The sequence below is a fragment of the Lynx canadensis genome, chromosome D2, assembly GCF_007474595.2.
Source record: "Lynx canadensis isolate LIC74 chromosome D2, mLynCan4.pri.v2, whole genome shotgun sequence".
NCBI classification, from domain to species: Eukaryota; Metazoa; Chordata; class Mammalia; order Carnivora; family Felidae; genus Lynx; species Lynx canadensis.
The window spans coordinates 11594734-11608824 of NC_044313.2; the positions used below are offsets into that span (position 1 = coordinate 11594734).

The 14091-nt window shown below is 43.0% G+C and overlaps 2 protein-coding genes across 7 annotated transcripts in view; one reads left to right on the forward strand and one right to left on the reverse strand.

Annotated features, from left to right (window-relative positions):
* LOC115526863 (minichromosome maintenance complex binding protein) overlaps positions 1 to 2060 on the forward strand; it is a 48258-nt gene extending 46198 nt beyond the window's left edge. For both annotated transcript variants that reach the window (XM_030334192.1, XM_030334193.1), the window contains exon 16: positions 202 to 2060. In XM_030334192.1, coding sequence (XP_030190052.1) covers positions 202 to 328 — 127 coding nt within the window. In that variant the 3' untranslated portion in view covers positions 329 to 2060. The remainder of the gene's footprint in view (positions 1 to 201) is intronic.
* Positions 2061 to 2915: 855 nt separating this feature from the next.
* Positions 2916 to 14091, reverse strand: part of INPP5F (inositol polyphosphate-5-phosphatase F) — an 89260-nt gene continuing 78084 nt past the window's right edge. For 2 of the 5 annotated variants that reach the window (XM_030334319.1, XM_030334318.1), the window contains 5 exons: positions 10360 to 10431; positions 9235 to 9308; positions 8670 to 8798; positions 7692 to 7779; positions 2916 to 5167 (listed from right to left, as the gene is read on the reverse strand). In XM_030334319.1, coding sequence (XP_030190179.1) covers positions 4015 to 5167; positions 7692 to 7779; positions 8670 to 8798; positions 9235 to 9308; positions 10360 to 10431 — 1516 coding nt within the window. In that variant the 3' untranslated portion in view covers positions 2916 to 4014. Of the gene's footprint in view, positions 5168 to 7691; positions 7780 to 7818; positions 8372 to 8644; positions 8799 to 9234; positions 9309 to 9972; positions 10001 to 10359; positions 10432 to 11779; positions 11995 to 14091 lie in introns of those variants that run through there. The other 3 variants (XM_030334322.1, XM_030334320.1, XM_030334321.1) reach the window with 3 other exon arrangements.

The window sequence follows — 14091 nt, forward strand, 5'->3', positions numbered from 1 at the left end:
GACGGGCTTGCTCTTTGGCTCCAAGCTTCAAAGATCCCTCTGTGGAAGTCTAACTGGGCTCTTGACTTCCGTGTAGCTAACAGATGGTCTTGACCTGTAACCCAGGATTCCTAGGTTCTTTAAAAAAAGAGAGAGAGAAGGAAAGAGAACTAGAGACTGCCCTAAGTCTAGACTTCAATCTATTTCTGTGTTTCATTCCAGGTTTCTGTCTCTCAGTGCCGGCCAGACAACGCTGTCTAGGGAACGATGGCTAAGAGCAAAGCAGCTAGAGTCTTTAAGAAGAACCAGGCTTCAACAGCAGAAATGTGTGAACGGAAATGAACTTTAAAGATCTGACACTTATGAGAGTAGTGGGCAAGTTGTAGCCACATTATTGTAAAATTCAAATGCCATTTATACCACATTGTTTTGTAGATAATTTGTATCAGAAACCAACGACTTTTCCTGAAATCAAGCCTGGTAACATCTGAAGTTTATATAATATTCAGTAAGGGCTTTTACCTTACTGATTTTATGGAGCTTTTGATTGTTTTATAATTATATAAATTAGTAACAATGTACAAAAATGTATTTGATATTAAAAGTTTAATATTGATAATGTTGCTGATTATACCATTTCCTTAGTTTCAGCTAAGTCATAGGCCAGACTCTGTTGAAATGCTCATGTCAACTTCATTTGAAGAAAATTGTTGGAATTCCAAAGTCAGAAGGGTTGTTCGCTTCAGATTTTTACATCTTTCCGATTAACGGTGGGTCTGAACGTGTTTAGTGGTCCAGGTTTGGGGAATGGGGTGTACTTGCCATTAATTCACACGACCGTGTGAGATTCTGCAGTATCATTTCCCAAACATTTGGCCACAGATTTTTTTTCCCCCGTTTAACAGTTGTTAATAACCTACAAAATTAGTCTTTTTACGTGGCAGTGGTTCCCAGACTTTTGGATTTCATGGACCAGTAAGGTTTCCAAAAATTTGGGGGACAGCGTTGCCAGTTTTGCCAAGTAATCTGAAAGAAACCCCTGTATTGCCATTTGTTTCTTCCTAAAAGGACAGTCTCCGAAGGAGAGTCCTTGAAATGGAATAAACACAGCTTTTTCAAAAACAAAACAAAACACTACATTGTCCTTATTTTTCTCATTTCACCCCGGTGCATCTGGGAACCACTGTTTCACGGGGTTTGTTTAGGGGAATGCTGCTGGCCTGGGATAGGATATCTTGCCCAGATCTGAAGAGAGCAAACAGTTAACTTTTTAAAAGATGCCTTCTGTAGAAAATAAAGTTTTAAATTGTTTTCCTAATGGTCATTTAGTTGCTTTGATGATTGTATTGGATTTTGAACTTTTATCTAAGCTTCTCCATTAGTTCCAGATGAGTTAGTTCAACTAACATTATCTGCTAATCCAGGAATAACTGATAAAGCCATGGTAAGTTTGTCCCAGACCAGTTACAGTTGTAACATGAAAGTTTTTAAACTAACAGAAAGCAGTTTAGTACAGTGTAGTAGGGAAACTGTGGTATCAGAAAGGTTTGGCAAGTTTAGACCATTACTTTTGTCAGAAGCCACCAGTGGTAACGTAGAAAGATGGTTTTCTTAGGCAGCAACTTACATAGTGGGAAATGCGAGAGCTCAGTTAAATAACTCCCGAAGTCTGCCCCCCACTCCAAATTGACACAGCTAAACAAGGAAACAGGGTCTGCCTTGAAAACCAAGGAATTCGTTATGCTTAACTGAAGTGAAAATTACTAGTTGCTTAGCTTTTCCTAAACTCAAATCTATTTTTATAAACTAATGTAAATAATGTTTATATTTAGAATTCTAACTGGTTTTCATTTTTATAACTGGTAGACTAGACTTCCTTAAAGTTTTAGAAATGAAATGAACACTCAACTGGATCTGTGAGAATAAAATTCAAGAGAGTAGATTAGTTACCATGTGATTACTGTGCCAATGTGAACTGTAATTTACCAAAGAGAAGTACATGATCTGCTTGATTTTGCAGAAAAGTTCCCCTGAAAGGAAAACCCTCTTTCAAATAAATAAAACTTCCCAAATGACCAGTACTTGGGGTTGTTTTTCATGAATTGTAAGACTCTTCCCCCTGTGACGTGTGGGGAAAAGATCCCACTTCCTCCTGGTAGAAAACCATTACTGGAAACTGTGTCCTTCTGGCGTCCCACTTGGGTAAGACAGCCTGGAACTCTGGGCTTCGGAACTCCCTTGGCCTTTGCCTACACACTGGACCTCACAGGACTGTAACCTCTACGTGAATCACCAGGAAACTGAACATAGTACCCTCACTGGAATTAAATGTTGCTTTATTTTTCAAAAATCTCTTTGGAACGAATTCTGTGGAGCTTAAAAGATACGTTTTATCACCTGACTTTGCTTGTATTTCTCTCTCCCGTTGTGGGACACTAGCATTTCAAGACCCAGAAGAGAAGCTGCTTGAGAACAGGATAAAGCATTCAGTGTTCGGGTGTTTAAAATTTGCGATGTGCTTCATCGTCACGAGGGGGCACTTGGGTGGCTAAATCGGCTAAGCGTCCAACTTTTGGTTTCAGGTCAGGTCATAATCCCAAGATTGTGGGCTTGAGCCCCGGGTCAGGCCCTTCACTGATCGTGGAACCTGCTTAAGATTCTCTCTCCCCACTCTCCCAAATTAAAAAAAAGGGGGGGGGGGGCAGAATACTAGAAGGGCTGTGACCTTTTTTTTTTTTTTTAAATGTTCGAGACAGAGAGGGAGACTGAATCCCAAGCAGGCTTCACGTTGAGAATGGACAGCCTGACGCAGGACTCAAAGTCACAAACCCTGAGATCGTGACGACCTGAAGTCGGCTGCTTAACTGAGCCACCCAGGCGCCCCCAACCCTTATCTTTAAAATGTTATTCAAGGACTCCTCATACACACTGTCACATTAAATTACAATGGTCTTTTATTTTAAATAGTCACAAGATTCGACACTTCAAAAAAAAAAGATACCGCTAATAAATAACAAACGTGGAAATACTTATCAAAGTTACAACAGACATAATGTTTAGCTGAGAATCCCTTCAACAGAGTAAGGCTCTAAAGATACCAGACAAACCAGAACTTGTTTGTAATAACGTTCTTGTTGTGTAGGGGCCCTTCTGGGGCCGTGGTTCCACGTGGTCAGGATTTGAAGTCCTGTAATCGGTTTCAGCACCGCTGTGCTTCAGCTGAACCTTTAATACTTTTCAGTGAACACAAGATGTTAAGGAATGCCTCCCTGCAACAAATGATGACTTGAACACTCAAGAATTACCAGTATCTAATAAATGCACAGTCTTACACTCCTGAAAACAGCAAAAATTTAAGGTGCTGATCTTCACATCTGGTGTCTCAGGTTTCATGACTGACAAGTCTTAATCCTAGACTTCGGGGTGCAGAAGGAAGCAAAATATTTTAAATTTAGGCTACGGGGAATGCATCAGATGGGCATACCCTTCTTGGGCCAATAACCCTCAATTTAGTCTTTCTAGGGGATGGTTAAGCCATCAAAACTAAGTTAGTAGTTTTTATATTCAAACGCTTCTTTGTACTAGTAACTCTAAAGTCACTAAGAACTAAATGTATTTACACAAAAGAATGGACAGAACAAAAACACATGGTGAAGAGGCTGTTCCCCTACATGTGTCCACGTGTGTACTTTCCGTGTTTACTTGCACACGCCACCCACCCACCTCACTCCCAAGAAGGGTCGTTCAGGTTATTCTGTCTCAAAGTAATTATCTCGAAATTCCTTCCAGAGAGACACCGCTCTGTAGCGTATGAGCTACTCACGTGTGCACCCTTCGGGGATGACGCACTTCTGTTGTTCTGGCTCTCAAATCTGGACATCTGCTCAAGTTCACACTCCTTTTAAAACCTTTCCCGATAAACACAATTAGCATTTGCGATCCCTAGCTTCAAAGACCACGAAGGTTAAAATTGCCTCACGCGTGAAACCTCTTTTTGGATCAAACAAACGCCAAAGGATTCTTGGCAGCTAAAAACTAAATCTGAATTATTCGTGTCTGGCATTGTGTAAACATATTTTTAAGTTCGTTTTGCCGGACTTCCTGGACCACTTCAGACTCTGCAGGGCTCTTCTGGACCTTGGCCACCGCAAAGTTTATCCCCTGGGTTAACCCGGCTTGGGTAATACTCGCCACCTGGACCATGGAACTTCGGATCTTCGCAAAGGGGGAGACTGCCCTGCTGCCAGCGCCCTCTGAAGGAGAAGGAGTCACCGGAAGCCCGGTCTCCAACTCCCGCGTGCTGGAGCCAGAGCCCGGGGTCTTCTGAGATCCAACCGGATGCACCGGTTCAACTGACAAATACTGGGGGCCGCTTGCGGAAGAAGCCACGTCTAACTGAGACGGTCGAGAAGGTAGCGGTTCTGTTGATTCAGACGGTGTTTCTTCATTAGAAACTTGATTGGTCACTTGGTTTCCTTCCTCACTGGCCTGCTGAGAAACAGACCCCGCTTCTGATGGCCGGGTCATTTTGTTTTGTGCATCTCGTACAAATCTGTGGCAGTAAATATCCACAGGCTTGGCAAAGCCAGTCAGTACGTGTATGTTGTCGGCAGAAGGGCTCTTCTTCAAAGGGGACTCCTGGCCTTTTCCAAAACCACTTCCGTGAGCGGCACCCTCTGGAGGGACGTGAATGCTAATATCCGTGCTGCTGAGAGACTGGGAGCGACTGCCTAATCGAGGTGCTGAAGCAATAATCCCACAACTCGGAAGAACGTAGTCTATTGGCCCTACGTTCTCTAGGGAGTTAGCTAGCTGTCTGTCTTCATCAGACTTGGAATTTGTGAGGAATTCATCAGAGTGGTAGGAGTCGTTATCTGAAGACATTTCCCCATCCGACTCTGCTTGGACTTTATTATCCATCACACCGGTGTTCTCCATGGTTTCCAGACTACTATCTGATTTCCAGAGATTTACTTTTAAGTTTGGTTTTAGAAAGTTAACTTTCATTTCAGGTTTGGTAAAGTTTCCTAGCTTTCGTAGATTGCCAATATTTACATTAGATTTGGTCTGTTTCACTTTTTGATTTAGAGATGAAAATTTGCTCATTAAAAAATTTTTTCCCTGTGCCAAAGAGCCTTGGTTTTGAGATCTGATGCCAATGATGTCTTCGTGAGGTTTACTGCTCTTCCTACAAATGAGAAGAGAAAAAAAGTTCCCTGTGAAATCTAATATGCCAGTTCCAATTACTAATGTAAATGAAAACGGTTACTTTCATTGGGCCCAATTTCTTAAACTCATATAATCCCTTGGAATTGAGGCTATAATAGTACTGTCCAACAGAAATGTGAGCTATATGGTAATTGTGAGCTACACAGTAATATAATTTTCTAGCCACTACTAAAAACATGAGATTTTGATAATCTTCTGTGTATATTAAGATACTGTAGCGTTTCAACATATAATCGCTATTAAAAGACAATGAGATATTCTTTTCGGTATGAAGTCTTTCAAGCAACCAGTGTGTAGCAGTTGACCACTGGGCAGCAGAAGCCTCTGGAAACAGTGTCGACAAGTTGTCCCCAAGTTCTGAGTGGGAACAGTGGCCTGGCTGTGACTTTAACCCCAAGTCCAGCAAGCAGTGTCCTGCCCTTAACCATCCTCAAACAGGCCATGCACTGAACAGCCAGTCCCTGGAAACACAACACCTGTAAGATCTTAGTCTGACTCCGTGAAGCTCTTCACCATAGTTAGGTTCATCATATTGGGTTATTTGGGATCAAACCTTTTGTCTTTAAAGTTGACTGTAATTATTTCATGTTTCCTTCAACTGAGTTCTCTCTGGCATCCAGAGGAGGGGGAGGCAGCAGAGGAAGGCAAGGGAGAGAAGCATCCCAATGGTTGCCTCAACCTGCATTTTGGGGTATTCTGAGAATTAAGCACAAAAAGTTCCCCCAAAAACCACACCTAAAATTCAGGCAACAGCAGTTATCCCCTCGTCTGTGGTGGATACATTCTAAGCCCCCCGCAGTGGCCATCTGAAGCCATGACTGGACTAAACCCTGTATATATACTAGGTTCTTCCTTACACATATGCACCTGTGATAAAGTTTAATTTATAAACTAGACACAGTAAGAGATCAACAGCAGTAAGACAATAATACTGTAATAAAAGTTATATGAACATAGTCTCTAAATACCTTCTTGTACAGTACTCACCCCCCTTCTGATGATGGGAGATGATAAATGCCTACACGATGAGATGCAGTGAACGACGTAGGCATCGTGACTTAGGCTACTACTGACCTTCTGACAATGGGTCAGGAGAAAGACCACCTGCTTCCAGACCATGGCCGACAACAGGTAACAGAAACGTGGATGGCAGGGGGAGGGGAGAAACTACTACAGTCACTTTGGGGGCATGTCCACCACATCCACAATCTAAAGGACCAGCAAAGACAACAGGCCCATAAATGGGAATCTAACATCTTGACTAAAGCTGCCTGCACGCATTCCATTTGGCTGAATTCGGATGGGAGGGAGGGAAAATTTTCCTTATGTTTTCTATGATTTACCTACATTTATTTAAAAAGATACGGGCTATTTAACATAGCGTTTTCGCATTTGGCATCCCTCGTGACAGCTATGAATGTCAGAAAAAAGTATTGCTGTTTGCCACATGTCTCAGTATGTACGTTTGACTCTTGCTGGTCATGTGGGATTGCTGGTCATGAGCATGTTCAGAACAACTAGGATGTTATTAAAGCGCTACTGGAACAATTCTCTCTACTAACAGAAGACCGAACAATTATTCTCTAGATGACCAAGTGGCTCTCTTTAGTGGAATGTGAACCATGAAATGTGATTAGATAGAAAATCCAAATTTTAATGTAAATAATCTCTTCACAGGCATTCATTCCTTCCCCAAACTCAGAAACCACTGGTGTTTAAAACATACTGGCTCGGGGTGCCTGGGTGGCTCAGTCGGTTGAGCATCTGACTTCAGCTCAGGTCATGATCTCACAGTTTGCGAGTTTGAGCCCCACGTCGGGCTCTGTGCTGACAGCTCAGAGCTCGGAGTCTGCTTCAGATTCTGTGTCTCCCTCTCTCTGCCCCTTCCCTGCTTGTGCTCTCTCTCAAAAATGAATAAATGTAAAAAAAAATTTTTTTTAATTTTTTTTAATTTTTTTTTTTTTTTAACATTTATTTTTGAGACAGAGAGAGACAGAGCATGAACGGGGGAGGGTCAGAGAGAGAGGAGAGGGAGACAAAGAATCTGAAACAGGCTCCAGGCTCTGAGCAGTCAGCACAGAGCCCGACGCGGGGCTCGAACTCACGGAGTGCGAGATCGTGACCTAGGCCGAAGTCGGACGCTTAACCGACTGAGCCACCCAGGCGCCCCCCCCAAAAAAAATTTTTTTAAATATATTTAAAAGAAAAAAGAAAATAAATAAAACATACTGGCTTGTCATTTCCTCTATACAGTTGTTTAAATTATGGCCACAAGTAATGTATTGCTTAGATCTACTCTCAAGAGAGAGCATTCAGATTCAAACAAAAAGCATTACTTATTGATCCACAAAAACGGGACACTTCCCAGCCTAAATACCAATACATTATCACAGATTTCTCCCCATCTTGCAAATACTTTTAAAGGAGTAAGACTTTGAATAACAATGTCTTCATTCTTCAGAAAATCAAAGTACTGTACTTACCTCTCAAGTTTTTTCTCAATTATAGGTACATCTAATCCCATGGCTTGCTTGGTTATCTGCAGCATCTCCGCAATGCACTGAAGGGTATCTGAAACCCAAATACAACTGCTTGACAATCTCTCCAAAAACAGATGAAAAAAACAGCACTTGTAATTCAGAACCCTGAATGAAACGTGCGGTCTTAACGCTTAAATACAAATGTACTTGCTGCGATTTACAGAAAACTGCTTCTTGTTCATTACTCTCCCCCACTAATTTAAAATGTCCTAAAACAAATTTTTTTTGTTGTTCTAAAATTAATAAAGGGCAAAAGGAATTAATAAAGGGCAAAAGACCCAAATCAACTGGAATTAGAAGTTTCTTCTCATTTGTCCTGTGTTAGACACCAAGGTTGCAACAGCCACGAACAAGACAGGAACGGTCCCCGACGAGTGTCCACGAGAGGCACCTGTGTTGGGGGAAAAGGCCCGGCACCCATATGGCCAAATACACAGATCTCCCATCAGATACCCTTGCCTGAGCTACATCAGCTCAAGTAACTTCCCTGCTTTGCTGGGGACAAAGTTGCTATGTGAAGGTTGCAAAGCTCACAAAGCGGTTTTCCTGGATCATTCCGTTTGTAATGGTATGTACTTTCCCCAGTTCCACCTGGATTTTTAAGAGCAGATCAAAAGCTATCCCTGGGGGCGCCTGGGTGGCGCAGTCGGTTAAGCGTCCGACTTCAGCCAGGTCACGATCTCGCGGTCCGGGAGTTCGAGCCCCGCGTCAGGCTCTGGGCTGATGGCTCAGAGCCTGGAGCCTGTTTCCGATTCTGTGCCTCCCTCTCTCTCTCTGCCCCTCCCCCATTCATGCTCTGTCTCTCTCTGTCCCAAAAATAAATAAACGTTGAAAAAAAAATTAAAAAAAAAAAAAAAAAAAAAGTTCCTTTAAAAAAAAAAAAAAAAAAGCTATCCCTGAATACAGGCATCTCTTCATTACCTTTCCCGTCCTCTTCTGGATTGCGCATTACAGCTCTCAGTGTGTGGAAATAGCCACTTGCTTCTTTGTATCTGTAGTGCAGTCGCATGCAGGAGAACTTTGGCTTACCAAAAAGAGTGGGTTCAGGACCTAAAAACCCAAAGGAAGATGTTTAAACGATTCATATAACACTCACTTTTTTAGCTCCAAAATACCAACACTTACTCATCATTAACTATTTAGCACACGTTTCTTATTTCTTCTAAATGAGGACACACAAAATACAAGCTTACTGTGATGATTTGGTTTGATGAGACTACATAAAAACTCTTCTTCAGTTTCAAATATGTAAACTTTCTTGATCCCTGGGTTAATCTTCACAAGGTATTAAGCACAGTTATTACAATCTATCCATCACTCATCTCTAAGGAACAGAAGAGAGTCCTAAAAATTAGACTACTTGCAGTATAGTATCAATACCCCTTTCTGGGTCCAGTATGCTATAGTGCTTGCTCAAACAAAGTGACCCATTCTTGGAAGAAACCATGTTTGCTTTCGAGGAGTTGATTAGCATGTTAAAATTTACCTATTTCTATTTTTTCCAGGTCTTCTAGACTTAGTCGTTGATACTGGTTTACCTTATCAACTTCATCATCATAACTGGATAAAAGGAAAGGGAGTAAAAACAGGATTAAAATCAAAAGCATATTTGGTTTGTCGGCTGAAACAGTAGCAACTTCTATACAGTTAAAATATTCCAGGGCATAATACACTATGGGATAAAAGGTTAAACATTTTAAAAACTAGATGAAATGGCATTAACATATATATACAGTTCAAAAGCTAAGTAACAATCAGCTTATATCTTACATTAAAATGAATTACAAAATGTAATTTGTTTTATAAAAATTTTTAAACCCAACCAACCTAAAACTTAACCTAAAAGGCAGGTAAACACATACATACTACACTAAAGGCATGTATCTGTGAATAATAACAGATACATCTGATATCCGAAATCAAGAATAAAAAATCCATACATCAACCTCAATGGGCACCTGGGCCAATGACTAAAAAAAAAAAGACCATTCAGAGTCACACAAGTCCAAAAAGAGAGTATTTACTTAACAGGAAAACAAAACAAAACAAAACAAAAGCTGATTCTGGTAAGGCTAATGAGGAAGTGCTTGTAATTTTGCTAGTGGCATTGTTAATTGGTAGCCTTATTGGAGATCTGATAAACCACAGAAGTATTGTAATTCATCATACCCTTTTAACCAAAGAGAAGCAGGTGTGTGCATGTGTGTGCACACACATATACAATTACCTGCACAATGACAACTGTATCATTCCTAACAGAAAAAAAAAAAAAAAAAAAAAAAGGAAGTATTTCAGTGCTAAAAGATGGGGAACTTTACTGTAGAGTAATAAAAAATAATGTAGAGTCATTTACATTAAAAGTATGGAGTACATCAAAACATGGAAAATATATAATACTTAAATACTGAAAAAACATATAAATACTGATTACAACTCTAAAATCCCATTTTCAAGTTGATAAGAACAGTTATATGAGGTAAAGAAGTTCAGTGAAGTTCCTTAAACTATGTAACAAAACCAGACTCTTAATTTTTTTGTCATGAATTCTAATAAGGAAGTTGACTTAAATTAAAATAACAATTAAAAAGCTTTAAATCAAAAAGCAACTTACTAGGCCACGTAGTAGGCAGAGTTAGAAAGCAGTAACAGCACATCCACATCTCTGTGAGTAGCATCAATGAGGCTAAACAGACACGACACAAATAATTAAATATTTTCATTTTCACCTGCATTTGTGCCAAGATTATTTGTATAGCAGAGCCACTTGTGATAAAGATTGGTTGGGGGGCGGGGCAGAAAATCAAATAATCAAGGAGTCCCACTTTTGAAGTTAAATGTATGCAATCTATCCATCTGGAGGGGGGAAAAAAGGAACTCCGTTTGAGAATGGGGGGTAGGTATCAGGGAGGACTAGCTGAGGAGAGAGGTCCCTTCTCAGAGAGAGGTGGCCAAAGAGGTGGGAGGATTCGGCAAAATAAGATAATATGTGGGGAGAGGGGTTTGAGAAGAAAGGAAAACCAGGGTCTCAGAAAAGAAGAAAAGGTCTACATGATCTCACAAGACCTAACCATCAAAACGACAGCACACATTAAGGATATTTTTACATATGTGCAGAATGCATCTTTTGAAAAAAATTTACATAAATAAAACATTTAGATGCAAAAATGGGACCAAGCCCAAGCAACTTGGTGTATTTCTTACTCCAGATTAATTTATTTGGCTTTTAAGGAACAAGTAAACATTTCCTTATTCTAAGTCCATTTTTTGGACTTGTTTTACCATATTTTTACCTCCCCTCTCAAATCAAATATCAAAATAAGGGTCAGAAACATGAGTGTTGGTGAGACCATTAAGCCCCACAGCAAAATCTACATTCTTGTAAGATTATGAATTAAAAAATGGTCCAAGTATAAAAATCTACAAATAATCAGCAGATAAAGCGGGCAAAACCTGAACTCAAATAAAAGTCTTAATATTCATCTAATATTAACAATATTAATTTCCAATCAAAAGGTGGAAGTTAATCTACATTCTTATATTGGTCTCAATATTCCACTGCACGAGTGGATATTGCTCCTTTAGAATTTCATACCTATTCGCCCAGATTTGCCAAAATGCTACTACTGAAAAACAAATGGAAAACAGTAGGGAAAAAAAATCATTTGTAGATGGAAGTCACGTCCTTAAACTGCGTCAGAATGAGGTCATTGTTTAACGCGTACTGCAGAGACTAACTAACCAAAATCTTCAAACTGCAGTAATTTACATCCGCGGCCCCCTGCCGCAGCATAACTCAAACGGTCTTAATCTGAAATAACTAATTCGCCTCAGTTTTCACCTACAGTAAGACACCGAAAAATACAACGAGTAAGATGCCAGGAACCGACGTTACGCAGATTGGTCCAAGAATCACGCGCACTAACTAATCAATCCACCGGGAACACAAGACCACGCACTCAGGCTACCGGCAGCTCCACCGCGAACCCCGGATCACACTACGGCGCAGTGGGGGTTTGCGCAGCGATACTTACATGCACTCTGAAAACTGATGCTGGAGCCAAGCCATAAAAATTCTGTCACGACACTTATCTTAATGAGAAATTCTACTTCTACAAGTCAGTGGTTACTTCCTCCGAGCTTTTTCCACTGAGGCATTAATATATTTACATCAGTCCAACAGGATCCTCAGTCAAAAACATTATGTCTTTAACGAAAAGCACTGGGCACGTAACAGGCGGTCAAGAAAAAGGTCAGCCCTCCCCCCCCCACCCGCAATTTTACTGGAGTCTTAGCTGCAGTAAATACTTAATTTCCCTCCCCGCCCACCCTGCCCCTGAAGCGCACAAAAAAAGACACGTTTTTCAACACAGACAGTAAACGAAGGAAGCCCCCCCACCCCGCTTAGGTACCTCCCCACCCCCCGCGTTTGCAGCTTCCGAAGCTGCTCTACTCGTTTTTGTTTTCCTGCCAGTCAGGCATGCCCTCCTTCCACACGATGAAGACAAAAACTGCCAGCACCACATGCAACCCCACCACTGCGACAATGGTCGCATAAAAGCCACTGTCGTCAGGAGACATTAACAGGAGACTTTGGAAAAGGAGCAACTTGCAGGAAAAATACAGCCCCACAGGAACTTTAACCATAAGTCCTGCAAAAAGGAGAAAAATCTTGAAAGTCGTGGCCAGGCTGCCGCCTTCGGGCTTGGGCTCGGCAGCGTTGCCGGTGGCATTGCCGGTGGCGTTGGCGGGCCGCTGGGCGGTTGGTGGAGGCCTGTGGGAGCGCGGCATCGCGTCCGTCCGTCCGTCAGTCCGTCCGTCGAGAAGTCGAGGCTCAATCGGAGCCGCCTGCAACCAAACTCGCGCCTGCAGCGACTGCGGAGACTGCGGCAACTGCGGCAACTGCAGCGCCAAGCCACGCCCAGGAGACACGTCTCGCTTCCGGCCGCCCCCGCTGCCGCGGCACGCGCCCAGTGCGCATGCGCATCCGCCCCCGCTATCCCGCCCCCGCTATCCCGCCCCCGCGCACCGCGCGGTCCCAGCCCGCGGGGGCGGAGCGCCGAGGTGCCCGCGGTCCGCCCGGCCCGGCGTTCGCACTCGCTGCGGTTCAAAGGGACGCATGCGGCCGCGGCAGTGTGAGCATCTGTCCGCTGCACTCACACGCCCAGCAGCGTGGCCGCCCCACGCCTCCCCACGCCTCCCCGCTGCCCTGAAACGAGTGGAGAAGTGGGCATCTACTCGGGGCAGAAAAAGCGGGCTCGACAGAGTTGGGCAAAATAACGAGTGGGCTGGTGGAGGTGCCGAAGGGCACCTGGGCGGTACGCCCGCTGTCCTTCCACTCTGCCGACTCCCCTCGCGACCAGCAGCGCGCCCCCAGGCACCTGTCGTTCAGGGCCCAGCGTTTTCGCGGCAACGGGGCGCAGTGCAGGGAGCAGGGACTCAGACCACCCGTCGTCCGCGCCGCTGGCTGGCCGTGGGGGTGCAAGCCGAGCTCGTCGCTGGAAGGCAAGAGGCCGCGACGGGAGTACCCGGGAGGCCCGCAGGCAGTGCGGGAACAGTGCAGCGACAGTGCGCGGCCGCCCCGGGAGGGGTGGAACAGCGCGGGGAGCGGGTCGTTCCTGTGGTGGCAGGGCTGCGCATTTGTCAACTGCGGCCCAAACTGTTTTCCTGCCAGAGTTAAGTGACCGGGACCGCATTGCGGCGAGCCTCTGACGCAAAATTCAACCGACATCAAAAACACCCAGCCATTAATTTTTTAGTGCAGTATTTAAAAAAAAAAATCCTAACGCCAAAATATCATGAACAAAACACCAGCCAACATTTGAAATAACGACAGGATCTGACCCTGCACTTGTACAACCTTGTCTCACTTGCCTCACTCCATCCCCAGCCCTGTAAAAGTTTATTTACCAAAACACAGTAGCTCAACAACAAAAAGACACAGAACTGTTTTTAAACGGGCAAAAGATTTCAACAGACATTTTTCCAAGGAAGATACACAAATGGCCAACAAGTACAAGGAAAAATCCTTAACATCCTTTGTCAGTAGGGAAATGCAAATCAAAACCACAGTCAGATACTACTTCACACCTCTTAGGAGGACTGTAATTAAAAAAAAAAGGGGGGGGGGGACAAATGTTGGCGAGGTGGAAAAATTGGAACCCTCATACACTGTTGAGAATATCAAATGACACAGTCACTCTGGAAAATAGCTTGATGGTTTCTCAACAGTGAAACACAGATTTACACATGACCCAGCACTTTCCACTCCTAGATATGCACCCAAAATAAAAACTGATGTTCAAACCCAAACTTGTACAGGACTGTTCTCAGTGTTACTATTTAC